The sequence below is a fragment of the Centruroides vittatus genome, unplaced genomic scaffold, assembly GCF_030686945.1.
Source record: "Centruroides vittatus isolate TY-2023 unplaced genomic scaffold, ASM3068694v2 contig_1168, whole genome shotgun sequence".
In the NCBI taxonomy this organism is placed as follows: Eukaryota; Metazoa; Arthropoda; class Arachnida; order Scorpiones; family Buthidae; genus Centruroides; species Centruroides vittatus.
This window is the reverse complement of record NW_027120749.1, coordinates 576811-595210: the sequence shown is the minus strand read 5'-3', so window position 1 is coordinate 595210 and position 18400 is coordinate 576811. Positions and strand designations below refer to the sequence as shown.

General features: G+C 28.7%; 1 protein-coding gene across 1 annotated transcript in view; it reads right to left on the bottom strand.

The window, feature by feature from the left end:
* Mondo (MLX interacting protein mondo) overlaps positions 1-18400 on the bottom strand; it is a 105356-nt gene that overhangs the window by 17640 nt on the left and 69316 nt on the right. The window contains exons 10-13 of the mRNA XM_067278020.1: positions 18166-18332; positions 15112-15196; positions 11489-11544; positions 5920-6033 (exon numbers count right to left, since the gene is read on the bottom strand). Of these exons, the coding sequence (XP_067134121.1) occupies positions 5920-6033; positions 11489-11544; positions 15112-15196; positions 18166-18332 (422 nt within the window). The remainder of the gene's footprint in view (positions 1-5919; positions 6034-11488; positions 11545-15111; positions 15197-18165; positions 18333-18400) is intronic.

Here is an 18400-nt window from a genome sequence, read left to right as displayed (position 1 = left end):
GGATAGTTGCTGATGGCCATAGTAAAAATGTTAAGTTATTTGAATTACTTAGTGCTGTTAACCCTCCAATTCCAAAGATTCCACATCCAATGGATAATAATCGTTCAATATTCCTATCATATGATCCATGTCATATATTAAAAAATTTCTGGTCATTGCTTCTTTCTCCAAGTAGGGTAATGGTGAATCATGGAAAACATATTAGTGGTGTATTTCTCCAAAACTTGTTTCACCTACAGAGAGATCATGTTATTAAACCAGTAAGATGCTTAACTTTTAAACATGTCTATCCAACAAATTTTGATAAGATGAAGGTTAAGCGTGCAGTGGACATATGCAGCCAAAATGTAATTGCTGCACTGAAGTTTTTACAGAAGCACGGACACAGGTTTGGGAACTTGAACTTTGTTGAGGCCGAGGGCACAATTGAGTATTTGGAAATGATGCAAAAATGGTTTGCTATTCACAATATCAGCAATACTCAACACCACATTCATTCCAGAAATGCAACAGTGATGCAGTTTGTTTCTGCTAATGATGAAAGGCTCAATTGGTTGGATGGTGAGTTTTTGGGATATTTACAGTCCTGGAAAGATAGCTGTGACAGTCCCAATGTTCAATTTATCAGTAAGCAAACTTATGAAGCTGCTTGTCTCACAACCAGATCCACTGTTCTGTGTATCAGGTATTTGTTGGAGAATGGTTTTGATTTTATATTAACCAGAAAATTCAATTCAGATGATATAGAGAACCTTTTTAGTGGACTGCGGTCCATGTCTGGATTCAATGACCAGACAAACGCCTGCAGCATAATGCAAGGACTGCATACAATTCTTAAAACAGGACTAATTAGTGCATCCCTTGAAAGCAATGCAGAAAGCTTAGATTGTGAGGAATGGATGTCTCCTAATGAAGACATGTCCATTATTGTAAATCAGGTATTATATTTTGATTAATAAATTACTTTAATAGACCTAATTTAATTTAATTTAATATACCTAATAAAGTAATCATTATAATAATAATTTATTATTTTTAAAGGCATGCATGGATAAGAACTATACTATCAAGGAAGTTACTAAGCATATTGAGCCACAACTGAAACAGCTAGAGATTAGACCTTCCAATATTATAAAGCCAAACATTCAATCTGCTACAATGGCATACATTGCTGGATACTTAGTACGTATCACCGAAGAGAAAATTGAATGTTCCGACTGTTTGGACATACTTGCATCAGTGAAATCCCCTGCACCTATCATGGGCATAATAAATTTAAATGATCTAGGCGGGCTCTTATATCCAAAAGTAGAGTTTATTGGGTTTTTGCAGCAACTGGAGAAGGCTATTCATGCAGGCTTACCATTTTTAATTCAGCAACCAGCTGTGATGCATAATTTATGTAAGATTATTCTTCCTTGGATGGAGAAAAATCCATTGTTTATGTGTGGTAAAGATGGACACCAAAATATACTGTGTAATGTAATTCTAAGAAAATTCATCAGACCCTACATTTCCAACTACATAAGAACTGTGAACGACACTTATATTCGGGAGAATCATAGACCCAAAACGTCAAATAATAAAAGTGGCACCTCTATAAACATGGGGTGGCCACAACTGTACAGGCCTGGTGAAAACTCGTGATTTTTGTATATTTTAAAAAATTTAAATTTTGTTTATAAAATGTTAAAATTAATAAAAATTATTGTAATAAAGTAAAAGAGAACATGTTTTTTGCATTATTTTTACTGTTTCATTGCTTTAAAAAATTGTAAGGATATAAAAATATTTTTTAAAGTTGAAAATTGTTTTAATATGACCAGAATAGGTACAGTACATCTAGCCCATTAATTATTATCGCATTTAACCGTCTAGATAATTATTGATAACATGTCTATTGTTTTAGATTGTTCTGCAGAAATCCGGGCAAAATCTTAATTAAAAAAAATCAATAATTTGCTATATCCTGTTTGAATTACTGTTTTATTTTACGAACATATGACAGCATGTAGCTAGGATAACTTAATCAGTGTGTGTTGTTATGGTCCGTTGTGTGGCTCCATCTAGCGGGAGAAAATATTTTCGTTTGGACACAACTCTTCAATGGGATTTCCCCCATTTGACTAGGCTGTTTCTTATTGTAGGCTGTGAATCAACTTTATTATAAAAAATTAAATATTTTGAAAAAATTGATAAAGAAAGAAATTTTAGTATTCGATTAGAGCATTTTTCTCCATCCAGAAAGTTCTAGGAAAGCAGAATTCTGCCAAAATATTCAAGAATATTTGTACATATGCTCAAAATTACAAATGAAAAGTTGTCATTGACTAAATAACCACCACCACATCATTCTTAAGTTCTCTGATTTTAGAACTGATGTCAAATTGAATTCTAAAAGTGGCACCAACAATTGCATTTCGATGCCAACTCCAAAGCTATAATTTGGAAATCATTAATAGATTCATCACAAAAAACTGAATATAATACATTATTCTAATTGTCAACCATTAAATATATCTTCAAACTGTTTTGTTGGGATGAATGTAAAACATAGTTATATAATCAAAATTCTTTCAAATATTATTATCTATCTTGAAATGACTTAAAAAGACCAAAATCATAGCAAAACATTTCTTAAGATAGGTTTAAATTTAAAAGCTCCAATGCAACTAAACTTAAGTCATAAACAAAAATTATAATAAATATATTTTAAAAGCTATAACACTAATGGTGCTGATAAAAATATCATTGTAACCAAAACACATACAGCATATCACATACAATTTATTTATACATATTCAAATAACAAACAAAATACATCAAAAACTTATATACAAATTATTAAACATTCAAGTGCTGTACTACATTATCTACTGTAAATAGTATTAGAAAATAACATGTATATATGTATATATGATTTTGATACATTATATGTGTTGTTTTCTAATAGATAAGGAGCAATAATGGGAATAAAACAATTTATCACAGCAGACCAAATATTACATTCAATGATAAATGAAAAATTGTAAATTGTAAATTTACCCATACCAAATATTCTAATAACATCTAGATTGATCAATTTGTTTATCTGTTAATATCATTTCATTTTTCATTGATCATCATATTATTGTAATACAATTGTAAAGTACTATTTTTTTTAGTATCTTAGGAAACCGACTATAATTACGATCGGTAAAACTTCCGTTGACCTAACGGGTACTTTACGCGGATTCGAGATTAGTTTGCCAGGCCTGGGCTTTTAAGCGTGCACCGAAAAATTAGTAATAACAACGATAAATATCAAGTCAAATCAAAAGTTCAAATATATTTAATTAGCAACTAGAACGTACTACGTACAAATATCAATAATTCCAAACAAAATTTATTAACGAAAATCAACAAGTCAACCCGACAATAAACTTAGCTTAACTTAATAGTAATTCCCCTTTGAAATTCGACAAATCAAATACTTAGCAACTATGAACAAAATCTCTTACTAATTAAACGTCTATCCGTCACCTCACTATACGAAGAAACTATTTCCTCAATCCTTTCGATATCGTCAAATCGTCAATCGAACTCCTCTTTAGCACCTTGGATCGTCCAATTATCAATCTGGACTTCTATCAGAAAATACTTCGCTTTCGAATTAACCTCGCTCTCACAGTCGCCTCGATTTGGAAATCACCTCGTTTGGAAATCACCTCTCCTTCTTCGGTTAACGTACGGGTTTTATACTGTGAGGTGACGTCACACTTGAGCTGGGTTACTCCTCTTATTTACATACTTAGTTGCTAACATTAACTTTGTTCTGGCAGCTTTAAGTTTCCGACAAAGCTTATAAACCGTTTACAAAATATTTATCATAATTTTCTGGGATGTTTAAGACGGTTTATCAAGTATTTCTCTACTAGTGATTGTGGGGACTCCCCCCCATTTTTTTTCTGCGGACTGTTACTTCCGCCGGGCAGCGCAAGTGCGCAAGATGTTTCCTATGGCGCTTATTTCTCCGTGAGTTGTTTTTTCTTCATTTTTCATTACTAACAAGAGAGTGGTGGGGAACCTTCGTCCTAAATAAACATAAACCCCAAACAAAAAAATAATAAAACGGAAATAATAATAAAATAAAAAATAAGGTTCGGACTCAGTTCCTTACACAATGGAAGAAATAAATAGAGTCCCTGGTACACATTGTAGTTATGTTTCTAAATGCAAAGTACAAATGTAACAAAATGATGTATATCAGATATCAATTTCCCATTGAACTAATGTTTACGTGAAAGATGTGTTCCAGATCAAGTAAAAAATTTGAATTTATATGTAAGTAATAAAATGAATAGAAATACAATGGAACCTCACTTAATGGGCACCTCGCATAACGAGCAAATCAAATTTTTAAAAAATGACGATGCAAAGTTTTGCATAACAAGTGACCAGGAGAGGAAAAGTCCTGGATTGTGCACATGCTCCGTCATGCTATTATCTGTAATTTTTTTTGTTTTCTGCAAATCGAAATTGCATTCCAGGTTGGTTCATTCCATGCTAGAAGAAAAGATGATGTTGATTCACGTTTCTTAACAATGTATATTGTATAATTTTCTTTGAATAAACGTCATATGTAAAATATACCGTATTTACTTGTGTATAAGATGACCTTGCATATAGGACGAGGTGCAACTTTAAAGATCAAAATAAAGAAAATTAGATTTATTAATACAGTTCTAATTTTACTTCGTTCATCACAAATAAATTATCATCAAATACATATATTAAGGCAAACAACCATGTTTTCTTGATGCTATCACCTTTTGTCTACTCAGACTTGCCCTCCGAAGCTTCATTACAATTCTCCTCTTTTTCACTCTTACTCACAAAGCATCGTCCGCTGATCCATTGAGTGAATTTAAAATGCAGTATTTCCTGAATGACTGCTATCAGCTTTTGAAGATTGCTTTTCCATGCACCTGATACCCAAGTAGCAAAACCAAAAGATTATAATGCATGTGACAGGAAAAAGTTTATTTTTAATGATTCAGAATATACAAATATTCATTAAAAATACTAATTTAACAAATATGAAATAACTACATTTATAATCATTGCTAAGTGACCAGCTATTTTCGGATCATCTTTTTAAAAGCGACATTTACCTTGACCTCGACTGTCATTATAGCAGACGGCATGAAGTACACATGGTTCACAAAAATTATTGCAAAAATGCAAAGGATCCTTCACTTGCATGTATAGAACGACATGTTTTTGAAGCAGTGAAAAATGAAAAAACCTCATGTTATATGCAAGTAAATACGATATTTGAGGACTTTTTTCGGCATGGAACACATTATCATATAACCATTCTATGGGAAAAATTGTTTTGCTTAATGAGTGTTTCGCATTACAAGTAAGGTTCTGGAACAAATTATGCTCGTTAAGTGAGATTCCACTGTACTTTAAAGTTCATAAAAAATAAAATAGACAACTCTTTAAAAAGTAATATTAAAAACAGAAACATTATTTTCAATATTAGTTTTTAAAGAGATGACTATTATATTTTTACAAAATTTAAATAGTTACATGCTTTTGATTTTCTGATTCTTTGATTAAAAAACACTTAATTTATTGAACACTAAATTGTAATACAGTATAATTTATTGTAATTGATAAATAAAAATTAGAAAATGCACTGTAAAATTATTAACAAAACATAAAAGCAAACTTGTATATTCTTGTTCTAATGGTTTAAATGAAAATACATTCCATTCTTAGTTGATCATGTATAATTAATTATCCATATGTACCCAAAACAATATATATTGAGGACTTTCTGCATTTTCTTTTGTATCATCATAAACTTAATATTTGCTTATCATCAGGTTATTTATTTATTTATTTATTATATATCTAAATATAAATTACCTTAATATTACACCTTCGCTTCTGCTCTGCATTAATATGGCATACTCTACGATGTTCCTTATATTGCACACGCTCTTCATCTGATTTTGGCCTGAAAGGTTTATTTGGAGATCCCTAAAAGTTAACATGAAAAAATTATCAATACTTTTTCATTAAAGCATTCTTAATTAGAAATTTTTCTAGAAATAATTATTATTTCTTCTCAGTTGATATAAAAAAAATCTTTTATAGATTTCCATTTGTATTTATCCTTTAAATTAAAAATAATAAACATTACTAATAGTAATACAATCTAAAAAAGATTTTATTTTAATGAAGTATTTTCTCATTTATTTACATTAATAGTAGAGATTATATAGAATTTATTTATTTATTTCATGAAGGTTTTAAAAGGTAATGCCTAGAAAGGCAAGAACAATCTCTTCCTACTGTTTCTGTAAATCAAAGTAAAAAATTATAAATAACAATCAAAAACAAACGTTATAATGCTATTTAAGATTTAGCAAACATGGTAAAAAAAGTGAAAAAATAATTATAAATAGAATAAAAAAAATTTGTTAAAATCAAAATAAGAAAATTTATTTTAAATTATTTTGTTAAAGAAATCATAATATCAAAGCAGTTTTTTAAAATAAAGTCTTTATATAATCTAGAGTTCTTAAGAATAGTATGAAGATCACCATGATCATGTATTCTACTAAAATAATGTATATATACATACATAATATGTATGAATGTATGTATGAATGTAGTAATAAAGAATAAAGTAGAGCATACATAATATGTATGTATGATGCTTTATTTTGTTCTTTATTACTACATCATTCCATTTATTGAATTTTACATTTCTAAACAAAATATAGTTAGTAGGTAAATTAGTAACTTTGTAATTATATATGATTACTATAAATAAATGGTATTTTCATGTTTACATTATATTACAATGCAAAATGCTACTGAATATTTATTCTATCAATATCATATATTATTATTTAAATTTTTAATTCATTCATATGATTTGGTTAAATACAAAATATTGTTGAATAATTCATCCATTTTAAATTATAAAAGAGGCTACAAAATAAATTTTTAAAATAATCAAAACTAATGTAAATTAACTCTTTCTTGACCGGGTACTAATCTGTTGTGCCCCTAATTGTTAAGCAAATAGTCCAGGCAAGGACGATGCCAGCCAATGGGCCAGGGGAAGGCAAGATGATGTAAATTGATAGAGGATATGAATTGTATATGTAGGTAAAATAAAAATGATTCATAAAGTTTTAATAATTTACTATGTACCAGAAAAGAAATATCTTAATAAAAACATGTTTTTTAACTTACAAGAAGCCTAAGATTATTTTAATTAAAACTTAGCATTTAAATAATTTTTTTGAATTTCTAGGGGAGGGCAGCTGCCCCCTCTGCCCCCCTTGGCGATGCCCTTGAGTCCAGGGTACCGATTCATCAATACCCTGTTAAAAATCAAATGTCAGCACTTGACAGCAGTGTCTTGTTTATTCTGTTTCACATATTTTTGTCCAGGTGGTGTTTTGTTGACTTAAAAAATTTTAATTAATGCTTTTGTTTCTTAATTTTTCTTTTCCTGACAATTTTTTATTTCATTTTTAACATATTCATGCAATAATATTACTATAATAAGTTCATTCATGCTATAATAAGTTTATTCAGCTAAAATATGTCAACGTGTTATAAATATTCAAGTTGTGACCTTCAGTTCTGATATTTTATATATTTTTTTTATTTTTTATTTTAATCGAAAATATCAGCAAATGTTACATGTATTGCTACTGGTAATCATATGTTTATTACAAAAATATATAATCTCATTCGATATGAAGTGAATAAAGTATATTAGTTCATTATATTAGTTGATAGCAGAATAAAGTTTTGATTTCAAACAAATGTTTGATATAATGTGTGATAATTTCACAACGAATAAACGTACATGCATAAGTGTTATGTTAAATTGTACAAAACAATATTCTATGCCTTTCTGGCTCAGTGCCAGCAAAAAACTAGGTAACTAGGCAATGTTAATTTTGACAAAAAGTCACAAATTATCAAGTTTAAATGTCAGTTCTGATATATATAATTTTTTTTCTTATAAATTTTTCTAATAAAATGTATTGAAAAATATCATATTTAAAACTAAAGATATTACTAAATGTACGTGATTTTTTGCATATGAATATAAGAGTGGCATGCCGTCATTGGAAGCAATGGAAGTGCTGCTTCCACCTTCCAATGACCTTCCCTTGTATTTTATAAAATATAAATTTTCATATTTTAATGTACTTTGAATTAATTAAAATTAATATTTTATTATAACTGCATTATGTATCTTTTACAAATTTCTATACTACATGTGAAAAAACGATAAGATTGCTATTGTATATTCGAATAATTCAGTGGTGGAAGGAATGTCGAAACCAGGTCAGTTTCCAATCAGTCAGATTATATAGGCATTGGCACATGCGGTTTACAGAGCACAAGCCAGCTATGGCTCGCGAAAAGTTTCTATCCAGCCTGCGAGATCTTTAATAGATTATTAAATTGGAAAAATAACTAATTAATAGTTATTTTTCCAATTCTTTGTAATTTTTGAAAACAATAAGAGAAATAAATGCAGTAATTAACTTTTTATTTATTTATTTCATATTTGCAGAGTAAAAAAATTACAAGTCACAAGAAGGCGTCAATTAACTACTACGGCCTGCGGAAATAACGTAAAATTTATTCTGGCCCATGTTATAAAAAAGGTTGCCCACCCTAGACTAGATTTATAACTTAGCCCAACCGATAGGAGTTTACTGGCATGTTTTTATGATAGTTCTGTATGGTTGACAGGAGTTTAAAAAAAATCCATTAAAATATTTGATATATTTATTCTGCGTTTATTCTGCTCTCCCATCTTATATTACTTACAGATTTCAATGTTAAACCGGTGATATTACGATTATAGTATGTCCCATCTGTAAGGGAATGCAGAAAAAACATGTACAATTCTTGTATAATGTTAAAAAATTAACTGTTACTTTGGCAGCATTATTTACAACCAAATTTAATGAATGAGACGTACAAGGTACAAAAAAAAAGCGCTAGAATTTATTTTCCTTAAATTTACGATTTATATATCCGTTGTCATAAAAATTTGTCTTTCCAATGTTTTCCCAAGACTACAGATATTCAAGTACAAAGTAACTGGTTTTGACTTATTTCTACTAAGAAGTAGTTAAATAATTAAGAGATTAGGGAATGGGGACATAAATAAAACCCTGCCGAAAGAGTCAGAATTTTACTTAAACAAAAGCTTAACCAAACCAATCACTAGCTCAGTACAGTGGGGAACTGATTTCCGTGTACACTTGGTATTAAAACGAATTAGTTACAAAACAAATGACTATTAAGTTTAACATATTTAGATTTTTACAGCTATGGTGAGAAACGTTTAAAATTTACAACAGCCCTGCAGCGTCCTTTGAGATATACTAGTGATGCGACAAAAGAGGCATTTGACATTGACCGGTATTGGCACCCTCGGGATTTGGCAACCTGCATGCATGCACGCACCGCACACCTACCAGGATGTCTCTGATTCCATTCATTAGCCACTCGTAGGGAGCTATTTCACTAAGTGGATTGTTATAAGATTTAAAAAGTAAAGAATATTTTGTTATTTTTATGTACGTTTCTTCACAAAGTTATATTTAATTATAAGTTTCTTTAAAAGTATATTCATACAATTGAAGAATTTTTTGTACTAAGTATGTATATTCATCACACATTTTGTTTTACCAAGTAAGTTTTTTTTATAATTTTAATTTTAGCCCTTATATCGTGGCTAGTGATTCAAAAATTTATTTTAAAAAAGTTTTGGCTCAAGACCATATAATGAAAAAGAAAACATTATTAAAAGAGAAAGACCAATGCCTAAATTAAATATAAATACGTCAACAAAAAAATTTCGACATTTTGACGATAAAATTTATGACGAATGACGATTCTTTCGTAAAATTGAAGCAATTTGGAAATCAAAACGGAATAGAATTTAACATTGGTAGACAATATAAAATAAATAATGAAAATTATAACAAGATAATTACGATTAATAGATATATCTAAATTAATAGATGTTATATGTTTTTTCTCAAAGCAAGAATTGGCATCTAGAGGGCATAGGGAATTTATTAAATCTAATAAGAAAGTTCAATATAATTACTTCTTTTTTTTTGTAGAAATGGGCTGGCAGAATTACAATTTAATAAAAAGTAATAAACATTACAAAGTAATAAAGTTTAAAGTTTAACTTTATTACTAGTATCCATCTGTAATGTTTATTACTTTTTATTAAATTGTAATTCTGCCAGCCCATTTCTACAAAAAAAAAATTATATTTTTAATTGTGTTGGGATTGTCACCTGTGGACATTTTAAGCTGTTTTGAATATTTGTGCAGAGGCATAGCCTCTAAAGAAAGGTTGTCTCTGCAATGGAAATAGTCGTTCCTGGTGATTGGACATGGCAAGCAGAGAAGATTGGACTAGTATCCATCTGTAATGTTTATTACTTTTTATTAAATAATTACTTCTGTTATTTATTAAGTACGTCAGATAATCTACTAAAAATACATTTAAAGAAGTATGCAGTTTTTACTGGCTTATCGAACAAATGAATACAAATGGGCCCTGACGCGCAATTAATTGATTGACCCTGTAAGTCAGCTTCTTACAGAAACACAGCTTCTCTATCATCAAATCTATCATCACGGCAAGCCACTGGAATATAATGATAATTTGATTTTTGGTGAATTTTTAAAATAATATCGCCTAGTGACCTTGACTGACCTATATTGCCCTTGGCCATTTTACAAAATAAACGTAAACAGAGGAGACGTAGCAAACGGACAAGAAAGAGTTATAAATATGAGAAGAAATGTTTTGAAAACTGATAGATAGATAATAACAATTTAATCATGATTAATTATCAAAAATGGTTGAAATTATCAGATTTTAATTTTATTCTCTATCTGACAACAAACATCAGTAATTCAATTTGTCTAATCATTAATCATTAATTGTAATCTAATAGATTTTAATGATTTTTGCAACTTATTAGCTAATTTGAGAATGATAAACTGTTCTATTTAAAACTGTTTTAGAAAGGAAATTTTATTCAATTTCTAATTCCTTAAATGAAAATCAAAACCAAAATTGTAATCTTCTCCAAACAATCATAATTCAAGTGTGAAATGCACAGCTACAACACTGTAAGGACTATAAAATAAATAAAATATTACTTATTTCAATATACAGTATTAATTTGTATTCAAAATTATACTCCAGTTAATATTATGATTTAATATTAATTATTATTATTTAAATTATAATTTTTATATCAATTAATGTAATTTTATATTATTAAAAAACTGATAATTATAAATCATGCTTAGATAATTATGTTTTTATTCAAATCAGCTGATAATTAGATTACAAATATAAAGCAAATTTTATGAAATGTAAATAAAAAATAATGAAAGAAAAATTACTTACACTTCCATCAATAGAAGAATTTAATAAAACTGGTGAAATGCTGGCTGGGATACCATCTAAAATATTAAATCGTTAGAATGTATAATTCGTATTTTATTTTTTTATATTATATTTCAAATGTATTAATATAATTTAGTTTTCAATATGATATTTCATTTTTAATTTCACAGATTTTGTTCAGATTATCATAGAAGATAATTTCTTACATTTTAATCATTTTAACTTACTACTGACTTTACCTTATAAAAGTAAATAATTAAGTAAAATCCAAACAATATGAAACCATAAATGTAAATTAAAGACAAATAAAAATAATATTAATGCATTAATATTCCTTCCATATCATATATCAAACTTCATTGGTTTAATATCTCTAATAATTCTTTTCTCATTTGGAACTACATTCCAAATGATTAAAAATTTTTCTTCAAAAAAATTTTCAAAACTGTGAACACTGATTTCAATACAGTAGAGTCCTGCTAGTCTGAACACCACTAATCTGAACATGTTTCATTCAGCATAGAGGAAATTTTTTCTAACAAGAGGTCCACTTAGAGGTGTCCCCTTTCTCTTTCCACAGTGAACCACACGAAAAAGGCTTCATCAAACTTGTCAAACGTTGAGGGCCTTGCTGTTTGTTAATTTTTACTTGATTTTTCTGAAGCAGAGGCACACAACTACTCGATCTTTATGCGGTTTTTTTTCCAGTTGGTTATTGTGGCCTTGTTAACCAAACTCTACTGCCAATTTTGTTGCCCTTTCACCCTTGTCCAACTTTTTCAAAACATCCAGCTTATCTTTCAATGTACATGTTGTGTGTTTGTAGCAGCAGACTAAAACAAACTAAAATAATGTAGAGTGAAGAGTACGTTGAACATCCACAAGTGTGCTAACTCACACAGTAGCATCAGTCAACTGATTGGAATCCTGGACTGTGTATTAAAAACGTTTTTTACAGTTAAAATAATTTTAAGCTAAAGAATGAAGGCGGGTTGACATTTCAAAATAAAACTTGTTTTTGTTAACTGTTTGCATCCTCTATTGAAACCAAATCAGATGAAATAAAAGGTGGGGTGCTGATGTCATTGATGGTGTTGGATCTATATAAACCAGACCTGTTTTACTGCTTGCTTCTGCATTATTTCAATTATTTGGCTAATCTGAAAACCTGCTAATCTGAACAGGGCTTGATCCCAATTAGTTCAGACTAGTGGGACTCTACTGTACTTATAATTCAAAATCAAATGTTCTGTAAGTTGAAGTCATCCATCACAAAATTCTAATTAAAATTCAAATATCTTATATTCTTAAAAAATGATGTTCTAACTTTCTGAAGTTTAAAAGATTTGAGACTGAAAATCTTAAATCTTATAACAAAAATGAAAATCTTACAATAGATAACTTGGATTATAGAATATTTGATTTTGTACAGTAGGACCAGAAGATGAATAAAATATGGTTGGAAAACCTTTTCCTGTGAATAAATGAACCATCTAATGCTTTTAATAACTGTTACATTTTATTTTGTGTATTATTCAAACTGTTTTTGTTTACTACAATTTAGTTTAATTTGAAATTAGATTAAATAATAATAAATATACTGATGTATTATAAGGAAATTATAAATGCAAAATATAATCCATAAGTAAACATCCTAAATATGTTAATTTACATAAGTATAATTATAATAAAATTTGTTCAAGTTTATATAAAATCAACTTATATTTCATTATTTTATAAATAATTAGACATGAGTAAAATTAATAATATGTAAGTTACAAAATAAAAATTATAATTTTTATATATTAATAGCTTTAGACTATAAATGAATTATTAATAAGTTTAAGATTTCTATCACTGTTTATTTCTGTTCAATTTAATTATTTTTTTATGAAAATATTGTGAGAATCGGGGGTTAAGAATCAAGGCTTAACCCGTTATCTGACAACGGGGAGGTGAGTCCTGCTCACGTGGTCAGTGGATGGCAGTTTAGGAGGGCAAAAATTGAGTGGGAGGTCGCAGATAAGTCGATGAGGCATCACGACACACGAGTAATCACTCTCGCCAAATTAATCAAATAAATTTAATAACAACATTAACTAAGTGGTTACATAAATGAGTACAAGGCAAAACACTGGAAGAGGGGCGTCGGCGTTTGCGACATTCAAGAGAATTAATCCCCTTTTGATTTCCGACTATATAAAGCTAATTCACAGTCAATTGAGGGGGGGAGAGAGAGGTCTTAGGTAACTAAAGCTAAATTTACCTCGTTGCTTGTCTTCGTTTAGGTGCGTTGGTTGGACGGAGTTGATGGAGATGACCAGTTCTTGTCAGTTGCTTGGACGCTGCCCGGGCAATCGGGTGCGCGCCCTTTTTATATTAATTTCGAGGGGCAAGAACTGTCAAATAGTTGAAGATTAATATGGACACCTGTCAGCTGTGCCGGGTCCATATCCAGCCGTCATGGATTGTTACGGACGTATTCTTTGGTCGAATTGTTGACGTTGGTGTCTTGAAGGTGAAATATTATGACATAAATTCCTGCAAATTTGACAGTTCTTTCCTATTAATTATTGTAAGGTTTGACAATAATTTCTTAATTTCGCCGACTGACTCTCGGTTGTTTACATTAACATCGTGTTAATTGACAGACAGTCTATAATCAACGGCCGAAATTCTCTCTTCGGGTCAAATGTCATAGACAAAAGCGATAAATTTGATCTCTGATAGCTTCAACTACGCAATAACGGACGCAAAAAGGACATCAATGCACGACCTTTTTCCACCTTCCTTTGCTGCACGTGGCATGTGTATGCAGACACCTGCACGATTACTCAAAACCGCGTAATATTCATCGACTCGTTTGTCGCTGTAAACTATCTCCCTTTTTCCTTACGATTTACTGGTGTAGAGGGGAGAACGATAGTGAAACAACAATAAATAGGGGGGGCAGAATATCACAATATGAAAAACAGAATCTTTGTACATGTGATATAATTCTTGTTATTAATTTCTATATGTGTAAGTATACAGATATAGTACAAAATGACCAGAATTATATCATATTTAAGCATATAAGCATAAAGATGAAATAAATAAAAACCAACATCACTTAAATAAACTCTTAAAATGTAAAATAATAAGTTTTTAGTCAACGGTCATTTTATTTAATACAGTTTGAGATTAAGATACTTTACAAAAATTCAATCCTACATTTGTAGAACTAAATTTTTGATAGGAATCTTTATGGCTGATTGTCAAAATATCAAGGTTTGGAATGATCATATCAAAAATATATAGCATTCTTGTACATTTTTATTCAAGTAATTTCTCATGATATAGGAAAATTAGTGTTTTTTATTTTAAAAATTTGCATTTAATGCAGCATATAAGTGCAGAAACAAAATCTTGTTCTGACCCACTAATTTTTCCTAATCATAGTTTGTCTATCAAATTCTTCATGAAGAAACAACTATTTTATTGGTATCATAAAATAATAAACATGAAAACAGTCTATTAATAAATAAATAATAACAACGTTAATAATTAAAATTATTATAAAACAAAAATAATAAATTACAAATATATTTTTTTCTTTAAATATAAAAAATAATATGTAAAACCTTGTGTAGAAGTTTGGCATCCAACTATTTGATTAGTTGCAGTATCAACAAATAAATTTCTTTGTAATGTTGGTACACTTGCAACCTGAAATAAATAAAAACAAATATAAATAAAATAGTTTCATTACCTTTAAATAAATTACATAATTTAATTAAATGCTATGGCAGAGATTATAAGTCTGTCTATAATTATTTTTATGTACGTACTGTACATTTCATTTTCTATAATTTTTGTTTATTTTCAAAGTATGAAAAATATAAACGATTTACAAGATATAATAGAATATAGTATAGTTCTAATCTACAAGTATACATGTATCAAGAAATACAGGGTGGACCATTTTAATCAATATACTGGAATAACTCAAAAAACTACACATCTTACCAAAAATTCATTAAAACTAATATTTTAGACTTCAAGAGATCTCAAGATGGTGATATTGACTTCATCATAGATGGCACTACAATTGGAGAAAACAGAATCAACTTCATTTTCTTATATGGAAACCCCCATTTTTCATTTCTAATTATGATTACATATCAAAAACAAACTTATATCTGAAACATTCTTTCCAAAACATGCACTTATCAGAAGCTATGAGCATTTAAAGTTTACATATACACCATAGCACACATGCATGTCTGTGGGTATCTGTAAAGCTTACTAAAAAAAGAATAAAAAAATAATTCAAAAAATTAGAAAACTACAGTCAAACCTGTCTATAATGGAACCTGTCATTAATGGAAAACTTCTTCAGCCCTTGAATTTTTTCCAAAAATTAATATAAATTAAAAGGATAAAATGGGAAGAGGCCAGGATCATTGGACCTGCTATAATCCCTAATATTATTAAGTTCCTAGAACTCTTATAATTTTAAAGCCAACCAGAAACTATTTTGTATCAATCATAGGTATGCTGACACCTTACCTACAGCATGAAAGTCCATTTATGACATGTAATTTGGGACTTGGTCATATTTTAATTGTTTTTGTTTATATTAATCTCTATTTTTAGCACTTTCATACCATTTTGTTTATTTGTTTAATTATTTTGTTGATTTTAATTTACTATGCAAGTGCTCTCTTTGGAATGCTTTTTAATTTTTAAATTATTACCATTGCATTAGATATGATTTTGTTTGTTCTTTTTATTCAAATTTGTGTAATTCACTGAAGAAGGCCTATGATATTAAGTTGAAAACATTCTTATTTATTAAATTTACTGCTGGAGTTACAAGGTGCTCTGTTTATTCTATTTCTTATTTTCTGTTTATATCTTATTTGTTTATGATGCCATATACATTTTTGAAAAATATTCATTCTCTACATAACAAATATGTAGAGTTGAACTTTATAGTGAATGAAACATATATATGTATGTGTTAACCAAAAACTGGGATTTCTCCCTATTGAATACAGATACAAAATGTCCACCATATTTTGTCATGATATGAGAGGAGATGGCATAATTGTTATCTATAAAACAGTTTTAAAATTACAATTATTTAAAAATTTTAAGAACTAGAAAAGAATCTAAATATTAGATTCTATTCTAGTTCTTAAAATTTCTATTTTTACCTTAATTTTAAACACTCCACGTCCCAAAAGTGCTAATTTCAGCAATACAATCATTTTTCATACAAAAAACTTTTTAACATCTAATGACAAGATCATACAGAAATTGAAGATGAAACAAACTACAATTACATGATTTTATCACAATCAGATTTCTTCTAAGATCATACAAGATTAAAAATTAAATAACTTAATTTTGTTAAAAATTGAGAACTTTTAAATTGTTCTTTTATTCCTAATTCAGATTACTGCCTATTCCCTTAAAAGTATAGCTTAATAAGTCTTCAAAAGATTAAAAATGTAAGAATTTTGAAAGCATTTAGAAAATAAATAAAAAAAATCTGAGTTCTAACTTAAAATTAATTTACAGAATCATAAATGTTTGAATAGCTTTAAAAATTTGTACCAGTACATATACATATAACAATATATTACATAAAAATTATCACACAAGACAAAGATAATGACAATGTGAGAACCGGGATTATATTAAGGAACATTTTAATGTTTAGAATGTTTAAAAAATTAATTTAGTTTAAAATATTATTTTATTTCACTTGAAAAAGAGAGAAATTTATCAATGTACATCATCTTTCCTCTTTTCCTATGAATCAGAGGAAGTTAGAGTTCCTTCTAAAATGAAAGTGTTAGAAGTGACAGAAACAGATTGTGGACAATTCCCATTGGTCCACTAATTTGGTATAAAAGATGGAGGTCACCTTTTATCCAAGCTTTTCGTCATGAATCTCATGTTGTTAGCCATGCACCATTTAACCATGTAAATAAGTTCCTTGTTGTTCCCACCTTACATTTGATACATCAATCCCATCTAGGAAGAATGAGACATGAAGTTTTCTCAATCAAAAGAAAAGGTTCTTGCACTACATCCCCAGGTAACAAATGGAATAATTGTACACTCTCTCATGCAAATAAGTGTAGGCTTTAAGATAGGATAGTTTAAGCTGTTGTACAAACATTGTATCAAAATTTGGAACTTATATAGTGTTATTTTAATATTACTTAATCAATTAAGTTATTTTGTAATCCTTATCATTATTTTTTCCTTGTATAAATAAATATATTTAATCCTTTAAGTTCGGACAAAAATTAAAGTCATCATGAGTTAGAACATGATCTAAAATATTTATTCTAACTGGTGTCAGGCTCCTGATGTTAAAAGGAAATGCCATTTCACAACAAATAAAAAATGATATCCAATTATTATTTACGTTCATTATGTAGGTACTTCTTGATTTACGAGTGCATTATGATTTCTTAAACAATTAAAAGTATTTAACAGAAGATAAACTTCAAGAATTTATCTCATTCATAAATCAAGAAGCTACTGTATTAAAATATATTATAAACTCTTTATAAACTAAATTTCTTGTTTTTTAAGATGTTACATATGAAATATTACACTGTAATTTTAATTACAATCAATTTTTTTTTTTTAAATAAATAAAATGAGTTTCTTACTGTAGCAATAGCAACAGGTGACAGGACAAATGTGGGTGTAGTTGCAGCTAATGGTGGAATACTGTTTATAATAGTAACTGTAGAAGAAAGTGTAGTGGTGGTTGTTGTTGTGGTAGTTACATTGGTAAATGATAATGGTCTATCCAAACGAGGAGCTATTGTTGTACCTATAAAATAATTTTCTAATTAAAAACATTTATATATACAAAAATAATAAATAAATAACAATGAGAAA